The sequence below is a fragment of the Homalodisca vitripennis genome, chromosome 2, assembly GCF_021130785.1.
Source record: "Homalodisca vitripennis isolate AUS2020 chromosome 2, UT_GWSS_2.1, whole genome shotgun sequence".
Classification (NCBI taxonomy): domain Eukaryota; kingdom Metazoa; phylum Arthropoda; class Insecta; order Hemiptera; family Cicadellidae; genus Homalodisca; species Homalodisca vitripennis.
The window spans coordinates 88,655,181-88,673,154 of NC_060208.1; the positions used below are offsets into that span (position 1 = coordinate 88,655,181).

The following is a 17,974-nucleotide window of genomic DNA, read 5'->3' on the forward strand; positions in this document are numbered from 1 at the left end:
CTAGAGGATCTGATCAGAAATATAAATTGAATTGTAATGGAAAGGCAATTATGTACCGTGCAAATCATGTAATACCGCGTGGCCTGTCGTAATCGGGATTCTCGAGAAAGATAAGATAACAGCGACAACAATACCGATCACAATGCCTGGAAATGCTTGTAAGTTTGTAATTTTGTAATTAAAGAGTTGTTTTTTTCGTTCTATCATGTTTGTTTAGCTATAAATTTATATTTTTGTGTTCTTCATACTGGTGTGGTCGGTAGAATCCCAAAGTACCTGAACACTAAATAGGTGACACTAAACACTAAAATGACACTAAAAACACTAAATGAATACTAAAACTAAGATATCAATACTTTTAACAAATAAATAAAAACCATATAAACAGAAAACACGACGAAGGAAACCGACTCAGCGATGGTTAGACACGCACTACCTGAAGCCAAACTGCAAACAAAAGCGCGCGCGCTGTACGGCGTCTGTGCCGTGTGGCGGGGAGAGTGTCTAGACACCGTGTCTATTGTTTCAAACAATGTAACGCGACAGCTATATTTTGACGCTTGACATAGGTCAATAACCCACACACATGGTTGACGCATACCGTTAGTGACATTGATCGGATTTAAAAGGAACTTAAATTTGCTATAGACGCAGTTTTGTGTCGATGCGCCGTACCGCGTCTTTGCCGTTTGGAGATAGTTTGTCTATGCGCCATTCGGCGTCTGTGACGTTATAAGGGTTAATTTATAAAACATCTGTTCTCGCACATCTTGATGAGTAATTTTTATTTGTTTCCTGACAATAGTTTTTTTCATAAGTGCTTTGGAAATTGTTTTACACTAAGTATATTACATTGTCACCTCAAATAAAGTGTGTAAAAGTAACTGTTGAATTCATTGTTGCCTTCAATAAACTTTAATTAATTTTATGAATCATTTGTATCTATGTTATAATTTTATTGTTCTTTCTTTCATTTACTTATTAATATTTTATGCCTTGATACATTTTCATTGCTGTTTTTATTCTTTATTTAACAATATAATCCCTCTGAACAAATATGTTAGTACCTGTACTACCCTATTTATAATACTTGATTAATATTTGATATAATTTCAACATTACTGTAGAGTTGATCCATTATTTATGTCATCTCCTTTACATGTATGTTCTTGCTTTGTGAATGTTTTTATTCCTTGGATTATTCTCTGCTTAAACTTCCTTACTCTGAATGATGTACGTAATAATTTACTTCTGCTGATACCTTCATAAAAACCCGTCATATAGATTATTTGTTTACAGTAATTTTAAATTTGTGTGTATTCACAATAATATAAACTAAGCACATTTTAATACGTTTAGTAAAGTAATTTGTAGATATTTTTGCTGTAACTAAAAATACATAGACACAACTATACTAATTATCAGATAATTCCTGATTACTGTGAATATAATAATGTAATTATATTGAAACTATTAAAAAACATTAATTTTATGAAGAAATTAAGAATATTTTATTAATGTAATACAGTTTAATTCTTTTTTTTAGTTTGTTATTGGTGATCACTGGTTTTAGTCAGTACTACGATTTTTTTAGACAGTTTCCATCTTTGTGTTACAACAAAACTGAAGCCCAATGCTCTGAGAACTGGAATCTGCTTTCTGCTACAGGCAAGAAACTCTATAATACAAAGTTAAGATTGCGTAGAAGTTAACAAGTCAAAGATTATTAAGCAGATAGTGCAAGGACTGTAGTAACATTAACAAAGAGACGTCACGCATTGGAGAGGGAGGGAGGTGAAATATGTTGGCTTCTTTTATTGTTTGGTCTGCATTCTTGATTTGTAAACTGTTATGTATGTTCTCGTAAATCTTACATTTTATAATTTGACATGTGGAAATGAAAGGGAATATCTTATCTCAAAATGTTAAGTTTCAGTTTTGTTGTAAAAAACAGAAAATAATCAACTGTTTCATTTTTCACAAGCTAAAATTACAATAGAAAGGATGTTTGCACACTTTCAAAAATAAACTTAATGAATTGATTTCCTAATACTTCCTATTCCACTTACAACACTATTCCCTTCATCTTGTATCTTGCTATGTATTTTTTTTTAACAAAATTTTGCTTTAACCCCATTTATTATTGGCTAAATTTTTAAGGCATGAAAAAGTCTCTGAATAAATTATGATTGACCATCATACTTCGTGATAAACCGTTTTAACTTGCCCTGCACATTACCAGCACTGTCCTCTTCCCTTGTTACAGAGGTCAACATTGAAACCGAAAGGCGTTCAATTTGCGCCTGACGGCAATGAAAAGGTATGTTGAGAACGATGTTGTGTCTATGTATTCCTCTCCTCCCTTCTGTAGTAGTGCTGTAGAAACTGTTGATATAAGAACAGAAGTATCTGTCGGTAGACATGTTTTATGCCACATTTACTATTTCTTTTTTTAGCCTTAAACTTTTAGGTTTATCTCAGATGAGACATGCAACAATCTCATAAAACATATCAAATTGTATAATTTTATTTCAAACACAGTGGAACCATGTCTTGAATTTTAAGAACTAACTGTAGTTAAACTTGATTTTCACATGTTAAGAAACACTTTTACATTCTTATTTAATATAGCACACATTGTTTATGCTATACTATTACCACATTAATTTATCTGTCGCACATCGTCACATTTATTTTTCTTTTACTTTCACACTTTTCATTTATCACTTATTTCACAATCTTTTTGTAGTATATTTTTCAACAAAACAGTTCTATAATAATAAAAGAACATGCAAACCCTTGCAAATTTTGTTGGATCTGCAAGAGAACAAAATGGCTAAAGTAAAATGAAATTTTGTACATTGATATATCTCAATCCGTTTGGAATATATTCAAGCATATCAGGAATTAATTTACACTCTGTATATCAAGTGTACATTATAACAACCTAAAAGTAAATGAGGATATTAAAAGAAAATTTCCAGACCTTTTTGTTTCGGGTTTTTTTTATAACAGCCACATCCTTTAATTTTATTTTGAATTATTATGAATAGTGTTAACACATTCACTGTATCTAGATTAAAACAATTTAAATAGGTAAAATATAGATTGCTTGCTTCAGGTCAACTGATTGATTAAATAGGCAATAATAGCAGGGGTCCAATAATAAAGCTCAGCACATTCTTATATGTACACCCAGGTTTTGCTGGAATATTCTAACTGAGTAGTGAGCACTTTCAGTTTGCCCATTTTATTATCCAACTGGTTTGAGCCCTGCAACAAAACCATGGTTTAATACCAAACTTGTAATAAAAGACATGATTTCTAGATTCCTAAAATATTTATAGTCTATTACATCAAAAACGTAGCCATGGAAAAATTTGGGGGGTCCAGATAACGGATATTTTCCCGTAGTGAACAGAGAGGCCCCATATTGAATCTTTTATGTATGCCACTTACTGAAATTAGGTTTCAACAATCACAATATTTAAATAAAAACATGTTTATTTGACAAAATTTGAAAAATATATTTTGGGCTCAAATGTAGTTAAAACAAGTTCTATTGGGCTATAATAACCAAAACAACTTGGCTGATTTGTTAACCCTTTTAGTGCCAACGTCCGTATATACGGACGTTTGAGAAACTACCGGGAAATGCCAGCGTCCGTATATACGGACGTTTGAATAACTACCGAAGAATGCCGACGCCCGTATATACGGATGTTCGGAGTAAAAGTCATACCGCAATCATTTTTTAACTTGTTAAAAATTTGTTGCTATACAAACAATCAGAATGAACCAATCTACATAAAAAAAAAATAATAATAGTAATATCGTAAGGTTAGTCAGGTGTTTAGCCATGATAGAAATGGCCGTGGTTGTTGCATCAGACAAAGTTGTGTCAGCTGATAGTTCACGTCTAACCTCTGTGTTTGGTTGTTTGTGTTGCTGCTTCCACAGTGTTTGTTTGTTGATAAATAGTTTACTAACAATGTTTTACTAACATAAAAACTGTTCAGTATGTAGTGCAGCTAGCACTAAAAGTGGTGGGAAAAGAAAGAAAACCACATTTGTGTGCAAACGCTGTAAAAAAGGATTGCATCCCTTACATTTGCCTCACCATATTTGTGTTACCGCCTAACTATAATACCTATGTACAAAAGTGTGTAAATTTTTTTTATATTTTACAAAGTGTACATTATTTTTTAAGTAGAAAGTATTTTCAGACAGTTTTTAATGGTTTCATAGTTGAAAATATTATAAGCTTTATAAAGAAGCTAAATAGTGTAAATAACACAAAAAAAAAATAAAAATGTAACTTTCTAAAAAAATTAACATGATTTTTTTAGTTTTTGAAATATTAATCAAAACTTTTTATGTGTGTATTCAGTTTTAATTCCTCTTTCAAGTGATAGTATGTGTTATAGTGAAATAATTTTTTTAAAGTACTATTTTTCATGTGAAACTGGAAAAATATAAAAACTGTAAGTAAAATTTCTACTTTTTTAAATTTTTTTAAGTTAATTACATTTAGAAATATAATTTTCTTTATAGTTTTTTATAAGGGAATTTATTTTACTGCAAAACAATGAAAAAATTAGGAAAATATTTCAATATTTGTAATTTTTACAATTTTGTTTAGTAAAACACTGCAAAACTGCTGAAATAGGCCTGGGATCCTTCAGTAGTATTATGTGAAAAATCACTGGCATTTCTCAGACCAACTTTTGATTTTTTGTCTGGCACTAAAAGGGTTAAATAGCTTATTGCTTTTTTTATTCATTCAGGTTGCATTAACACATTAGGGTAGACACCCCCTGTTACATACCTCTCAGCCGGAGCCAAATGATGAGTTACACAATGGTTTTGTGGTCTGCAGTTGACATTTTACTGTTCACTTATTTCACAATATTCCACTACATATCATTGGGACGTTCCTTACTAAGTTTTTACATGCTAAAATGAGCCAAATTATTTCATTTTCATGACTTGGCTAACCTGATTTTTATTGTCGTTTTACTTGTCATCAGCTGGCAACTCAACTGTACAGTACGTTGTCAGTTTGTTTACGTTATGAGTGTGGAAACTGTGTGTCGATGAGGTTTTGTACAGTGATTGTCAATTGTATAACCCAGGTGTATGGCAGGTGATGTGTGCCAAGTGTTGCTGAACCTTGAACATTATTTCAAGACTTCCTAAACCATAGTAGAAAGAACATTGAACCTTGTACTGTAAATACTACTACGTGTTTGATGAATTTTTATATCCAGTGTTGTGAATTGTAAATGTTGTCATAGAACATTAGTCTCTGATTTTTTGTTGAATAATTTAAAAACACAGTTGTGAGAATTAAAATTTTTATATAATTATGAAGTTAATAATTCAATTTGATTCAAACATACGTTATTAATTATTAGATAGAAAGTACAAATAAGGAATGGCATCATAAATAATATAAAATATACTACTATAAAACTACATCTTAACAATATGATTTGGCCAAATTGCTTTTTCCCTGTGCAAAAAACAAACTTTTGAATAAAATACTAAATAAATACTTAATTAGAACTTCTTTACTTATAATTGTGTCTTCATTTTTATTTTGTTCCTTTTATAAAAACTTTTTAAATGCATAAAACATTTATAAATAGAATATTTTCTTAATTTAAGTATTATATAACAATATAGAGGAAACAAGAACTATGTTTAAAATCTCATTGCTATACCCGTAAATAAAAAAAAGTTCTTATTACAGTTTGACAATACTAATTTTCTCCAAATTATTTTGCTGCAATCAGGCCTGTAGAAGCTGAAATAATCACTCACTCTTGATTCAAAATTATTGTTTCATTAACATTAATTTGTATGAACTTCTCAGTTGATTATTTGAAGATATTTACTAGCCCTCAGTTATTAACCTTCAGGTCTCTTGAACTAATATCTTCTTTTTTCCCCTGATCCTACCTGAAGAGATTTCTCAAACTTCTTATCAAATATGTTTGTTATTATAACTTATCTTTGTTCTGATTTTTCATGTTGAATTTTCGCAGTAAGTTATTTTGTTACTAATTTTTTTTTTGTTTTTTTATTTGCTAAATTTGAAGATATTTGTTTTTGGTGTTTGGGTTTCCTTTTTTTAAATTACAATCTTAAAGTAGCACAATCATTTATGAGACTTGAAATGATACGGTTGCACTTCAATACTATTTCACTTACAAAATAATCTCCAATCTTTCTATGTTTTTAAGAATTATTGTATGTATATTTTATCGGTACTTAATTCTCAGGCACCCCCTCCTCAGTTGTGTGAGAATTAACATTTTTAGATAATTATGAAGTTAATAATTCAATTTGATTCAAACATACGTTATTAATTATTAGATAGAAAGTACAAATAAGGAATGGCATCATAAATAATAATATAAAATATACTACTATAAAACTACATCTTAACAATATGATTTGGCCAAATTGCCTTTTCCTGTGCAAAAAAACAAACTTTTGAATAAAATACTAAATAAATACGTAATTAGAACTTCTTTACTTATAATTGTGTCTTCATTTTTATTTTTGTTCCTTTTTATAAAAAACTTTTTAAATGCATAAAACATTTATAAATAGAATATTTTCTTAATTTAAGTATTATATAACAATATAGAGGAACAAGAACTATGTTTAAAATCTCATTGCTATTACCGTAAATAAAAAAAGTTCTTATTACAGTTTGACAATACTAATTTTCTCCAAAAATTATTTTGCTGCAATCAGGCCTGTAGAAGCTGAAATAATCACTCACTCTTGATTCAAAATTATTGTTTCATTAACATTTAATTTGTATTGAACTTCTCAGTTGATTATTTGAAGATATTTACTAGCCCTCAGTTATTAACCTTCAGGTCTCTTGAACTAATATCTTCTTTTTCCCTGATCCTACCTGAAGAGATTTCTCAAACTTCTTATCAAATATGTTTGTTATTATAACTTATCTTTGTTCTGATTTTTCATGTTGAATTTTCGCAGTAAGTTATTTTGTTACTATTTTTTTGTTTTTTATTTGCTAAATTTGAAGATATTTGTTTTTGGTGTTTGGGTTTCCTTTTTTTAAATTACAATCTTAAAGTAGCACAATCATTTATGAGAGACTTGAAATGATACGGTTGGCACTTCAATACTATTTCACTTACAAAATAATCTCCATCTTTCTCTGTTTTTAAGAATTATTGTATGTATATTTTATCGGTACTTAATTCTCAGGCACCCCTCCTCAGTTGTGAGAATTAACATTTTTAGATAATTATGAAGTTAATAATTCAATTTGATTCAAACATACGTTATTAATTATTAGATAGAAAGTACAAATAAGGAATGGCATCATAAATAATATAAAATATATACTATATAAAACTACATCTTAACAATATGATTTGGCCAAATTGCCTTTTCCCTGTGCAAAAAACAAACTTTTGAATAAAATACTAAATAAATACGTAATTAGAACTTCTTTACTTATAATTGTGTCTTCATTTTTATTTTGTTCCTTTTATAAAAACTTTTTAAATGCATAAAACATTTATAAATAGAATATTTTTCTTAATTTAAGTATTATATAACAATATAGAGGAACAAGAACTATGTTTAAAATCTCATTGCTATACCGTAAATAAAAAAAGTTCTTATTACAGTTTGACAATACTAATTTTCTCCAAAATTATTTTGCTGCAATCAGGCCTGTAGAAGCTTAAATAATCACTCACTCTTGAGTTAAAATTATTGTTTCATTAATATTAATTTGTATGAACTTCTCAGTTGATTATTTGAAGATATTTACTAGCCCTCAGTTATTAACCTTCAGGTCTCTTGAACTAATATCTTCTTTTTCCCCTGATCCTACCTGAAGAGATTTCTCAAACTTCTTATCAAACATGTTTGTTATTATAACTTATCTTTGTTCTGATTTTTCATGTTGAATTTTCGCAGTAAATTATTTTGTTACTAATTTTTTTGTTTTTTATTTGCTAAATTTGAAGATATTTGTTTTTGGTGTTTGGGTTTCCGTTTTTAAATTACAATCTTAAAGTAGCACAATCATTTATGAGACTTGAAATGATACGGTTGGCACTTCAATACTATTTCACTTACAAAATAATCTCCAATCTTTCTCTGTTTTTAAGAATTATTGTATGTATATTTTATCGGTACTTAATTCTCAGGCACCCCCTCCTCGCAAAAGTGAAGATGAGTTGAGGGAAGAAGAAGAACTCCAGTTGGCACTGGCCCTATCACAGTCTGAGGCAGAACATAAAGACAAACAGGTAAGCTTTGTTAATTTACAGTTACAATTAATTTAATCTTACAGTTTAATAAATAAACATTAATGAAGTTCAGTTTAATTTATTTGCATTAGTATAATAATAATAAACTTGTAGTTATCACACATAGGTATGAGTTAAGCCGGAAATTTGGTTTTGAAACTGTTCAAATTTATAAGTAGGTTTATTACAATTTTTAAAGTTATTGGGCATTACAAAAGGAAACAAGTGAGTTTTGAAATATGCAGTAATGCAACACTTCCTATTGTTACATGAGGGGTGTTTGGAAAATAACAGCGTAAAAAAGACATTGTAATATACAGGGTGGCACAAAAAGAACGCATGAATTTGAATAGAGTAGTATCAGCGGACGTGAGCTGTCAGTGACCACTGAGTGATGCTATTTAGTAGGTTAGAGCATATATATATATATATATATATATATATATATATATATATATAAAATATTTATTTTACAAAACTGCATACCTTTGCTATTTTCCATGTAGTTACTTTTTCTTTAATTCACTGAAGTAGTTCAGAAATTTCCTAAGGATAAAATTCTGTTCCTTGCTTTTGGCCAATCATTAACCAAAACGTTCTAAGCAAAGCCATTTTTTCCATAGGTTTGAACAGATAGAAACCATTTTGCTCCAACTGTGGACTTTTTAATGGGTGCAGAAAAATATCCCATTTGAACTGTTAGACCAAGTTTTCTATTCACAGATCAGGGTGTGGCTCACTAAATAAAATAGCAAAAAAATTAAATATATTTTGGATAACTTATCTGAGGTTGTTTGTGATTTAGAATGATAACTATTCCTTGTAGCATCAACTCCACAACCAATATTCTTTTGGCATTCCAAAAGCAGTATCTATGACTTTTCTGACTGATATAGCTTGGGTTTATTTGGGGGAAGGGAGGGGTTGTTGAGTAAGATGATTTTTTTAAATGTCTTATTAATTTTGATTGCCTACTGTAAATAGATAACAAGCAGTTTAATCTTCCCATCAGTCCAGCTCTTGGCATATTGTCGTACAGTGTGCATCTATGCCGGTGGTTATTTGGCTTCCACCACAATTTCTTATGCTATATGAAAATGGAGATTACTTTAGAGACAGCCCTCATACTTAACAGTTCTAATGCACATTATTTGTCTTTGTTAAACAATATTTTTGAAGTAGAAACCTAACTTTTTATTTATAACTCTTTATGTTTCAGAAATCTGGAAGAAGTATGACACCTACATCTAGAGCCAAGACTTACTCACCTACTCCTATGGTTAGTTTGGATCCACAGTTTACAACAAATTACTGTATAGTTGTAACATTTGAGGAAAAATCCATACAATTTGATGTAAAACAATTGGATTATGTAAAATGCTTGAAGCTGAATCTTGACAAAAACCTTTTTTACAGCTATTTAAAAGCACTATACAGGAGGATATGTTCAAAAATCTTTTGCTGAAACCAAAACAACAAATTTATTTTCATCTATAATACCATACTATTAGGCTTTGCTGATCTGGGTTTGTATGCAAAGAAAAACTGAATTCCTCTTCTGTTTACAGAAAAGCTGTCTCCCATTTACATTACTGCAACGCAATAAGTGTTTTTAAGGCAAACATTAAGTATTTTTTTCCAAAATCTTTAATTTTTATCAAAAATACATATAGTTTGCAATTTATATAGGATAAGTTATGTGATCATTTAAAATGCTGCAAAAGTGAACAAGTGTTCAGGATATTTTTAAAATTACCAGATGCTTGAAATTAATTTTGTGAGCAAATAGTACCCTTAAATTCTAAAATTACAGTTGATAATTTCTGAATGCTGCCATTTGCTCTAGTCCAAGGCTTACCCACATGCAAAATTGAAAGTGTCTAATGTGTTTGTAAGTGTGTCATTAATTACTTCAGTGTTAGTTTAAACACTATTGGCCTAATTGATTGCTGTGTCCTGCAGCAGCAGGTTAGAGACACTGTGAGTCCACCACTGGATGAAGTTGAACCCGAGCTGGCACGGTACTTGAACCGGTCCTACTGGGAGAACCGCACTACAGAGGAGAGCAGTCCCACCGCCCCCGCGAATCCCCCTGCAGGACTCGCCACAGCTCTTGCTAAACAGGTGTCCTATTATTTAATCTTTCTAAATTTTTTTCAGATTTCTGTCACGGTTCAAGTCACTTTTAGTATTACCAGGAGGTGGTTATGGAAAATTAATTAATAATTTTTGTAAATTGATACTTAAAAGGCTTTATCAAATAAGTATTTATAAATTTATTGTGGAACTTGCTTTCTGTAAGTATCATGTGGAGTATTTTAATATCATGCTGTGAGTGATTTCTTTTCAATTTTTTTGATTAAACATTATTTGCCTCACTTCATAATTAGCTGCAGTATATTAACCCTTTGAACCCCAGACCAAAATATTGATGGTGGGAAAAACGTACCAAAACCATTTGACCTAAGAACTACAGAGAATCCCCGGATCAGAAACAGCTGTATTGCATACTGTTCGAAAAAATTAATATTTTTCCTATTTTTTATGCTATTGTCTTGTATTACACACCAAAATGTCCAGAATCAATCAATCATATTTTTATTGCTTTCAAACAATGTTACATTGTATTTGCAAACGTCAATAAATAAAGCTAAAAATCCTACAATTTGCTATTCTAAGATTCATTCTCTGCTCGCATACATACATTAAATTACATTCTCCCTCTCATTCATACATGGCTTCAGTATCGGTACTGTTACGAAAATTTAGTGGTCCCAGCGGCGTAACATGAACTCATCTACAGAGTAAAACACTTCAGACACTAAAAGGTCCTTTAATCGAGCTTTATACAGGGTTGGGTTGTTGACATTTTTTATGCTCTCAGGGAGATTATTAATTAATCTGACACCAGCCTGTGAAGGAAGTTGCTCATATGCCAGTGTTCTATGATGTTGCATCCTGTAGCTGTCCCCACCTCTAGTATCATACCTGTGGACGTCCCTGCCACGCACTAACTCACATCGGAATCGGCAATACAGAGCTACATCCAAGATATAGAGGCAGGGTAAAGTCAGAAAACCATGCTCCCTGAAAGCATCGCGGCACGACTCTCTAGGATTCAATTTGCACATGATTCTGATGACTTTTTTTCTGAAGCCTGAAAACTCTGTTGAATCTGATCCTGGCACATCCACCCCAAAGGCGTATGCCGTAGGTCAAATGAGGATATAAAAGGCCAAAATAGGCCATCTTTAGAACGTAAAAAGAGCAAACCTGTGCTAAATTCCTCAGGGCAAAAACGCCTGAAGCAACCCTTGCACATACATGCTCAACATGATCGGTCCAAGTTGAGCATGTATGTGCTCTATCGAGATATATTCCTAGAAATCGAATGGATTCCACTTCCTCTAAAAGGGTGTCCTCTACCATGACAATGGGTTGAATTTCGTTAACTTGTTGACGGAGACAAAAACTTATATAATTCGTTTTTGTATTATTTGTTTTAAGATTTAAGTCCGAGAAATACTGAATACAAGAATTTAGTTCAACAAAAGTTTCTATTTCCAGAGCGGTATTTGATTTTGCTCTGACGCAGAGAGTCGTGTCATCCGCATATTGGACTATCTTTCCATTCTGAATTGATAGTCCAAGATCGTTCACATAAACTAAGAACAGTACAGGTCCAAGGATATATCCCTGGGGGACCTGTATATCCCTGATTCAAAGGAACTCTCTGTGACTGAACATTGGAAATTTCTATAAACTGATATCTGTCACTGAGATACGATTTCAACCACTTCAGTGTCAGACCACGTACCCCATACGATCCCAGTTTTCGCAAAAGAGTAGCATGGTGAACACAATCAAAGGCCTTCGAAAGATCGAGAAATACACCAATTGTGTGCTCCCGACCCTCAAAACCCTCCACGATCGCATCCACAAGGTTTGTGATAACATCAATTGTTGACATGTTTTTTCGAAATCCAAATTGGCTTGAAGACAAAATGTCAAACCTATTGAGGAAATCCATGAGTCTTGCAAGAAAGTTTTTCAAATACTTTACTTAAAACTGGCAGAATTGAAATGGGACGATAGTTGCTTGCGAGGCATGGATCGTCCTTCTTGAAAACTGGAATCACTTTGGCTGTTTTTAGCTGGGCTGGAAACACTCCTATTTCAAAGGACATGTTAACCAGTCTTGTCAGTGGTTTCAAAATGTGCTTTAGGCAACGTTTGAGTAGCCACACTGACATGCCATTGATGTCACATGATTTTTTTGTGTTGAATCCCCGTATCACCCCCGCCACCTCGTCCTCGCTAGCAGGAGAAAGCACCATGGACGATACCGGTCCCCTTATAGGTTCCAAACTAGACCGACTGCCGCTCAAAGGCAGGTTCGGCACCGCGGTCTAAACTCCCTGGCCACTTCTTCAGGGGTCTGTAAAAGTTCATCCCCAACTTTAATTTTTATTGGTTTTGAAAATTTGGAAAAATCTGGTTTTAAATTTGAGTTAATAATTTCCCATGCTACTTTCGATATGTTATCTGCTCTCTTCAGTCTACTTTCAATGTCATTATATGCTTTAGCTGCTTTTATGACTTTCCTGTAAATTCTCTTATAGCTTTTGAAAAAGGTTTTAAACCGCTCATCTTGAGACTTCCTAAATATGGAGTAGTAAAATTTAATTTTTCTCTTGATTTGAGAATGCCCTGGGTAACCCATTGATTTTTTTGAAATTTTATTTTATCCTTGAACATTTTGAATAGGCAAGTGGCGTCAAGATGTGTGGTTATGCAATAACTAAATGCGTTGAATGCCTCATTTGGGGATTTTTAATTGTTTAACCCTTTTAGCCCCAGCGTCCGATATATCGGACAGAGGTGGTCTAGCTAAAATGCCCAACGTCCGATATACCGGACGTCTCGAGAATTTAATGTAGCTGGCTAACAATATGTCCAAATGCCATCAGTTTCGGTATAGTAGTCGGTGAAGAAACGGGCTACACGCAAAAACAATAAACCTTTCAATTGGCATCGTATTTCGTCGTCGTTGAGCGTAGTTTATTTGTCGATGTCAGCTGTCAGACGACTTCAGTTGCATTGTTGTTGTATGCTGACTTATAATCTCAATTAGTTTGCGTGATTGAAAGCGGTTGTTTTTCGTGTGATTTATTGTATTATTAGTAAAAATCCATGAGTAAACGTCGTAGAGAAAAGTTACCAGTGAGTGAAAACACTTTGATAAACACTATTATTGGTACTTTAGGATTATACTGACCATACCTAGACATGAATCGTTATTTGACATTTTGCTTCTACTGATTACTAGATTAGCGTAGAACAATATTTCGTCAATATAAAACAGGAATTGTCTTATCGCAAACCCCTCCCCATCCTCAGACAGAGGTCAAAGTCGAGCGGTCTATTAGATAACGTGATTGCAGAGTCTCGCCGCCCGTTCAGCTGGTGCGTCGCTTTGTTGTACTTCCGTGTTTTACCTCTACATTTCTCCAAACACAAAAATTCAATAAAAACAAACATGATCAAACTAAAACTAAACTCTTTATTGAAAAAACACTCAAAACTTGTTTTTATTCTTGATCACACTCCGCCACCCAAAATTTTTTAATTAGCAAATTATGTCATAAATTTATAACACAATAAATAAAACTAAAAAACATTGGTATTTATTGTGTTTTATTTATTGTGTTATAAATTTATGACATAATTTGCTAATTAAAAAAAGTCAGTGAAAACACATTGGTTAGTAGAGTGAAACGCCGCCTACCGCATCAGAATACGACGATCCAGTCAGAAATGGCAGCGCATAATATACTTCACAATGTGTACCTAAAACAAGCCGCCATTTCTGATTGGATAAACCTTTTGAGATGCGGTTTGCGGAATTCAACTCTTCTAAGTGAGCTCTTTCAAATGAGGTATCACTCGACCCATGCTTCAATTTAAGATTTCCATGTTTTCCTCTGTGGGCCGTCCCCCCATGGTTGGCATGTCATGGTAATAGCAAGGAAAAATAGTTTACATAGCCATATGACACTGTGCAAAGTTTATAGATGTTATCTCTTATGGTTTTTAAAATATTAAGCCGTACCCATACTTTTCAAACACCCTGTATATTGTAAATATTATTTCTTTTACTTTTTTGAAAAATTAAACCAGTTTTAGTCTTACAAACCATTACAATTAGTTTGTGTTATTTTACAATTGTTATTATTTCAAAAGTGCAAAAACAAGTATACATATCTGTATACTTCTACTGACGTGTATGTGGAAATATATGAAGAAGTGCTTATGCAGCAATACAATTAATTGGATATATCTCCTGCATTTATCAAGGAAAGTTCTTCAAATTTTGTGTGTGTAGTAAGAAATATGTGTAAAACAAAATTGCTTCATTTTTCAGGGGCTACAATTTTTTTTTCTACCCTTTATGCATGTCCAAACTATAAAAAAATTTTTATGTATAAATACGCTAAAAAAAACAAATCATTCTGTAAAAGTACTTTTTAACTATTACATCTAAGGGTACACTTATTTGTGAACAATTTAAAACAAAAACCTAAAAATTATCTTCAAAAATAAGAAAACTAGATGTATTTTCCCTCAATTCTGCACTACGGTCCCTTATTGCCATGGGCTTTCTGGCAAGTCCATGGAAAAATGGTTGGGGTTAAAAGGGTTAAGAAAGTCCAGGATTCTTTTGAAAGAGACTGACAGAGACGATCAACATTTCTGGGATGTAGAGACCGTTTGAGTTTTTAGCTTGGTCAAAATGAAAATTGAATGAAATTGTATACACAGAAAAATTTTAGTCTGAAGTATAAAAAATTGTTTAGCAACATTAAAATAACTTTAAAATATATGTTTATAGATTTTTAGGTAAAAAATAGATTTTAAGATTTTTTAATTCAAAAATAAGGAAAATTTTTAGTATGGGCACCCACATTTTATTTTTCTAAATTTAGTTTTATGTATGTACAAAAACAATTATATTGATATCTCTAAAGATAAAGATTTTGCAACCGCGATCTCACTGAGGCTGGTTGGTCATTGTCCGGAGTAGGCCTAGCGGCGGCGTTACCACGAGAAATAGATAGCTGACTAAATGGCATTTCTTCGTCATCTGAGTCCGAGATAGTTGGCCTATAGGTAGGATCAACATCAGTGTCATCACTGCAGATTGATGAGACGTCAGACCAATCGTCATTTGATAGGTCAACATCCAGTTGTCTGTCCAATTCACTCGGGTGATTTACAATGTTGTCACTCATTGTTCACAGAACTGATTATTACTATAAGATTAAAACTAAAGAGAAAGTGACTAAAAACAGTCCTCAATCACAACATTTAACTCAATTCACATGCACAAAGACAATATACGTAACATTAGACCGCTTTGTAAACAAATACAGCTGTAGCAACAAAAAGTAATATATTTTTTTGAGCATAGATGTTATTTTAAATACACTATATTACTAAAAAAAATTAGTATTTTACTAAAATATTCATAAATATGTATTAATACTCGTAAAATAAGTATTTTACGGTTTCAAATAAATATGTATTAAATGCATATACCATGGCGACGATATTACGTCGCCTGGTGATTCTCGCATCTTCATTGGCGACGATACATTGACGCCGCGGGGATCTTCGCATATTTTCTCGGCGACGATATTTAATCGCATGGGGTTCAAAGTGTTAACAATGATATAAACTAATTTTGCCATTTTTGTTAAATTTCCTGTGATAATAGATGCCTTATTTTTTTTAGCTTAGTTCCATTTATAAAATAGTTGGTAATGTTTGATTAGGAATCATTTAAACCAGTTTAATCAATGATTTATGTCAGTTTTGTTAAATACCAAATACAGTAAAACCCCATTTTCATAATTTGCTATATCATACTATATTTCATTTCATCATTTTTTTTATTTAGCCATCTTTTCCACTGCATCCAACTTTTCCTTTTTTAATCAACTTGCTTGTCTACCAACTCATTTGCATTTCCTTTCAGTGCCTTAATTTCAAGTTATTTCAAAATATAATATGATTAGGATTGATTTCATGGACTTATTGTTATTTTTACTTATAAATTGAGGATAAGGTTTTCTGGAAACATTTGAAAACCAACTTAACAATTGAAAATTGGTTGTCTTAAATGAATCTTGTACCTGCCATTTACTAAACTTATCACATACCTTTTTGAACTTAAGTAATATAAAATCCGATTAAAAAAATAAATGTATGTATTGTAAAAGTATTTAATTAATCTTACAAAATATTATTTTTTTTATCTCTACAATTGTACCAAAAACCGCGAAAACTGTTATGTTGATCCCTTATATCTATTTCTAGACTCTTAACCCTTCTGTTGATGACTATTACCTGTAAGTGATAAAGCCGTTTTTTTCTTATTTATAAGCATGTAAAAAAGTGTTTTTTACTCATACATTATTTTTGAAAGTGATGCTTATTATATATCAACATTTTCATAATAATATGTAGAAAATTATACAAATTCTTACCTTATGTATGAAAGATTAGCTGCTTTGGTATGTAAAAAACCTTTTTTTGTAAAATAAAACCTTTTTTCATAACGCTTTTGCACACTCAGATCTATTAGAAAGTATAATATATACTTTTTTTAAATAGCCACTATATATAAAATTTTACACTGAACAAGGAAAGTAGTTATACTGCAAAAAAATGTATAAGAAAGTAATGCTAGAAAAACAAACTATATATAGGGTAGTAAAACTGGTGTCTATTCTGATGAGCTGCTGGTAGAAGCTTTCCTTTATCTTCCTGGATTGTAACCTGGTTCACCTTTGCGGATACTTGGAGCAGAGGTCAGGTGCAAGAAGGAGTTTATGATCTGGAATCGCAGTATGGTTATTTATGGCATGTACAGGGGATTCTCTGTGACTCTTGAGTCCCAAAAGATTGTCATATTTTTTCTTCCATATATGCCCATATTTATTATGAAAGAAAAACACTTTTTAATTTCTTGTCACACTTACATCTACCCATTTCTTAAATCTGGAGTACCTTTTTCCTGTACCTGATGCTTCCTTTTGCTCAATTACTTTCTTAGCATAAGAGTTAGTTTCTTGTGACAAATTTTGCCGAGAAGACTGTACTAAAAATAAAGAAACATACTCAATGGGAGAGCTATTTCTGCAAGGCAAAGTTTTTATGCTAGGATTCCTGACAGTAAATTCTGGGTCTATATATTTTATGGGCTCTGGTGGATTTACTCTTGCCCAATTATCAATATTACCTTGTCTTAGTCTAGGCCTATGTGGGGTTCTATGTCTATTACTTGGTCCAGGAATATATTCCTCACTGCTTCCAGAGAAGTCTGCCAATGCTGGGTAATCCTCAGGAAAATCCTCAGCTTCAATGTCACTTTGAACACCTACATCACTCAAGTCTTCATCAATAATTTCTCTCATGTCACTTGATAAAAAATGGATCACTCATTTTAATTTTAAAATGTAAATAAAAGATAACCTCACAAAAACAGTATCGGTTAGAAACGTAAACAACACCAACTCGCCAACTCGTCGTCAGTCATCACTTGGCTACTACGCAATAGTAGTCAGCTGGCAGCCATTGTTTTCAAAGCTGTTTCTTTT

At 32.0% G+C, this 17,974-nt stretch overlaps 1 protein-coding gene across 5 annotated transcripts in view; it reads left to right on the forward strand.

The window, feature by feature from the left end:
- The window catches only part of LOC124354339 (hepatocyte growth factor-regulated tyrosine kinase substrate), a 72,249-nt gene that overhangs the window by 41,316 nt on the left and 12,959 nt on the right, over positions 1-17,974 (forward strand). For 3 of the 5 annotated variants that reach the window (XM_046804710.1, XM_046804713.1, XM_046804714.1), the window contains 4 exons: positions 2,267-2,320; positions 8,211-8,312; positions 9,532-9,591; positions 10,275-10,436. In XM_046804710.1, the coding sequence (XP_046660666.1) occupies positions 2,267-2,320; positions 8,211-8,312; positions 9,532-9,591; positions 10,275-10,436 (378 nt within the window). The remainder of the gene's footprint in view (positions 1-2,266; positions 2,321-8,210; positions 8,313-9,531; positions 9,592-10,274; positions 10,437-17,974) is intronic. The other 2 variants (XM_046804711.1, XM_046804712.1) reach the window with 2 other exon arrangements.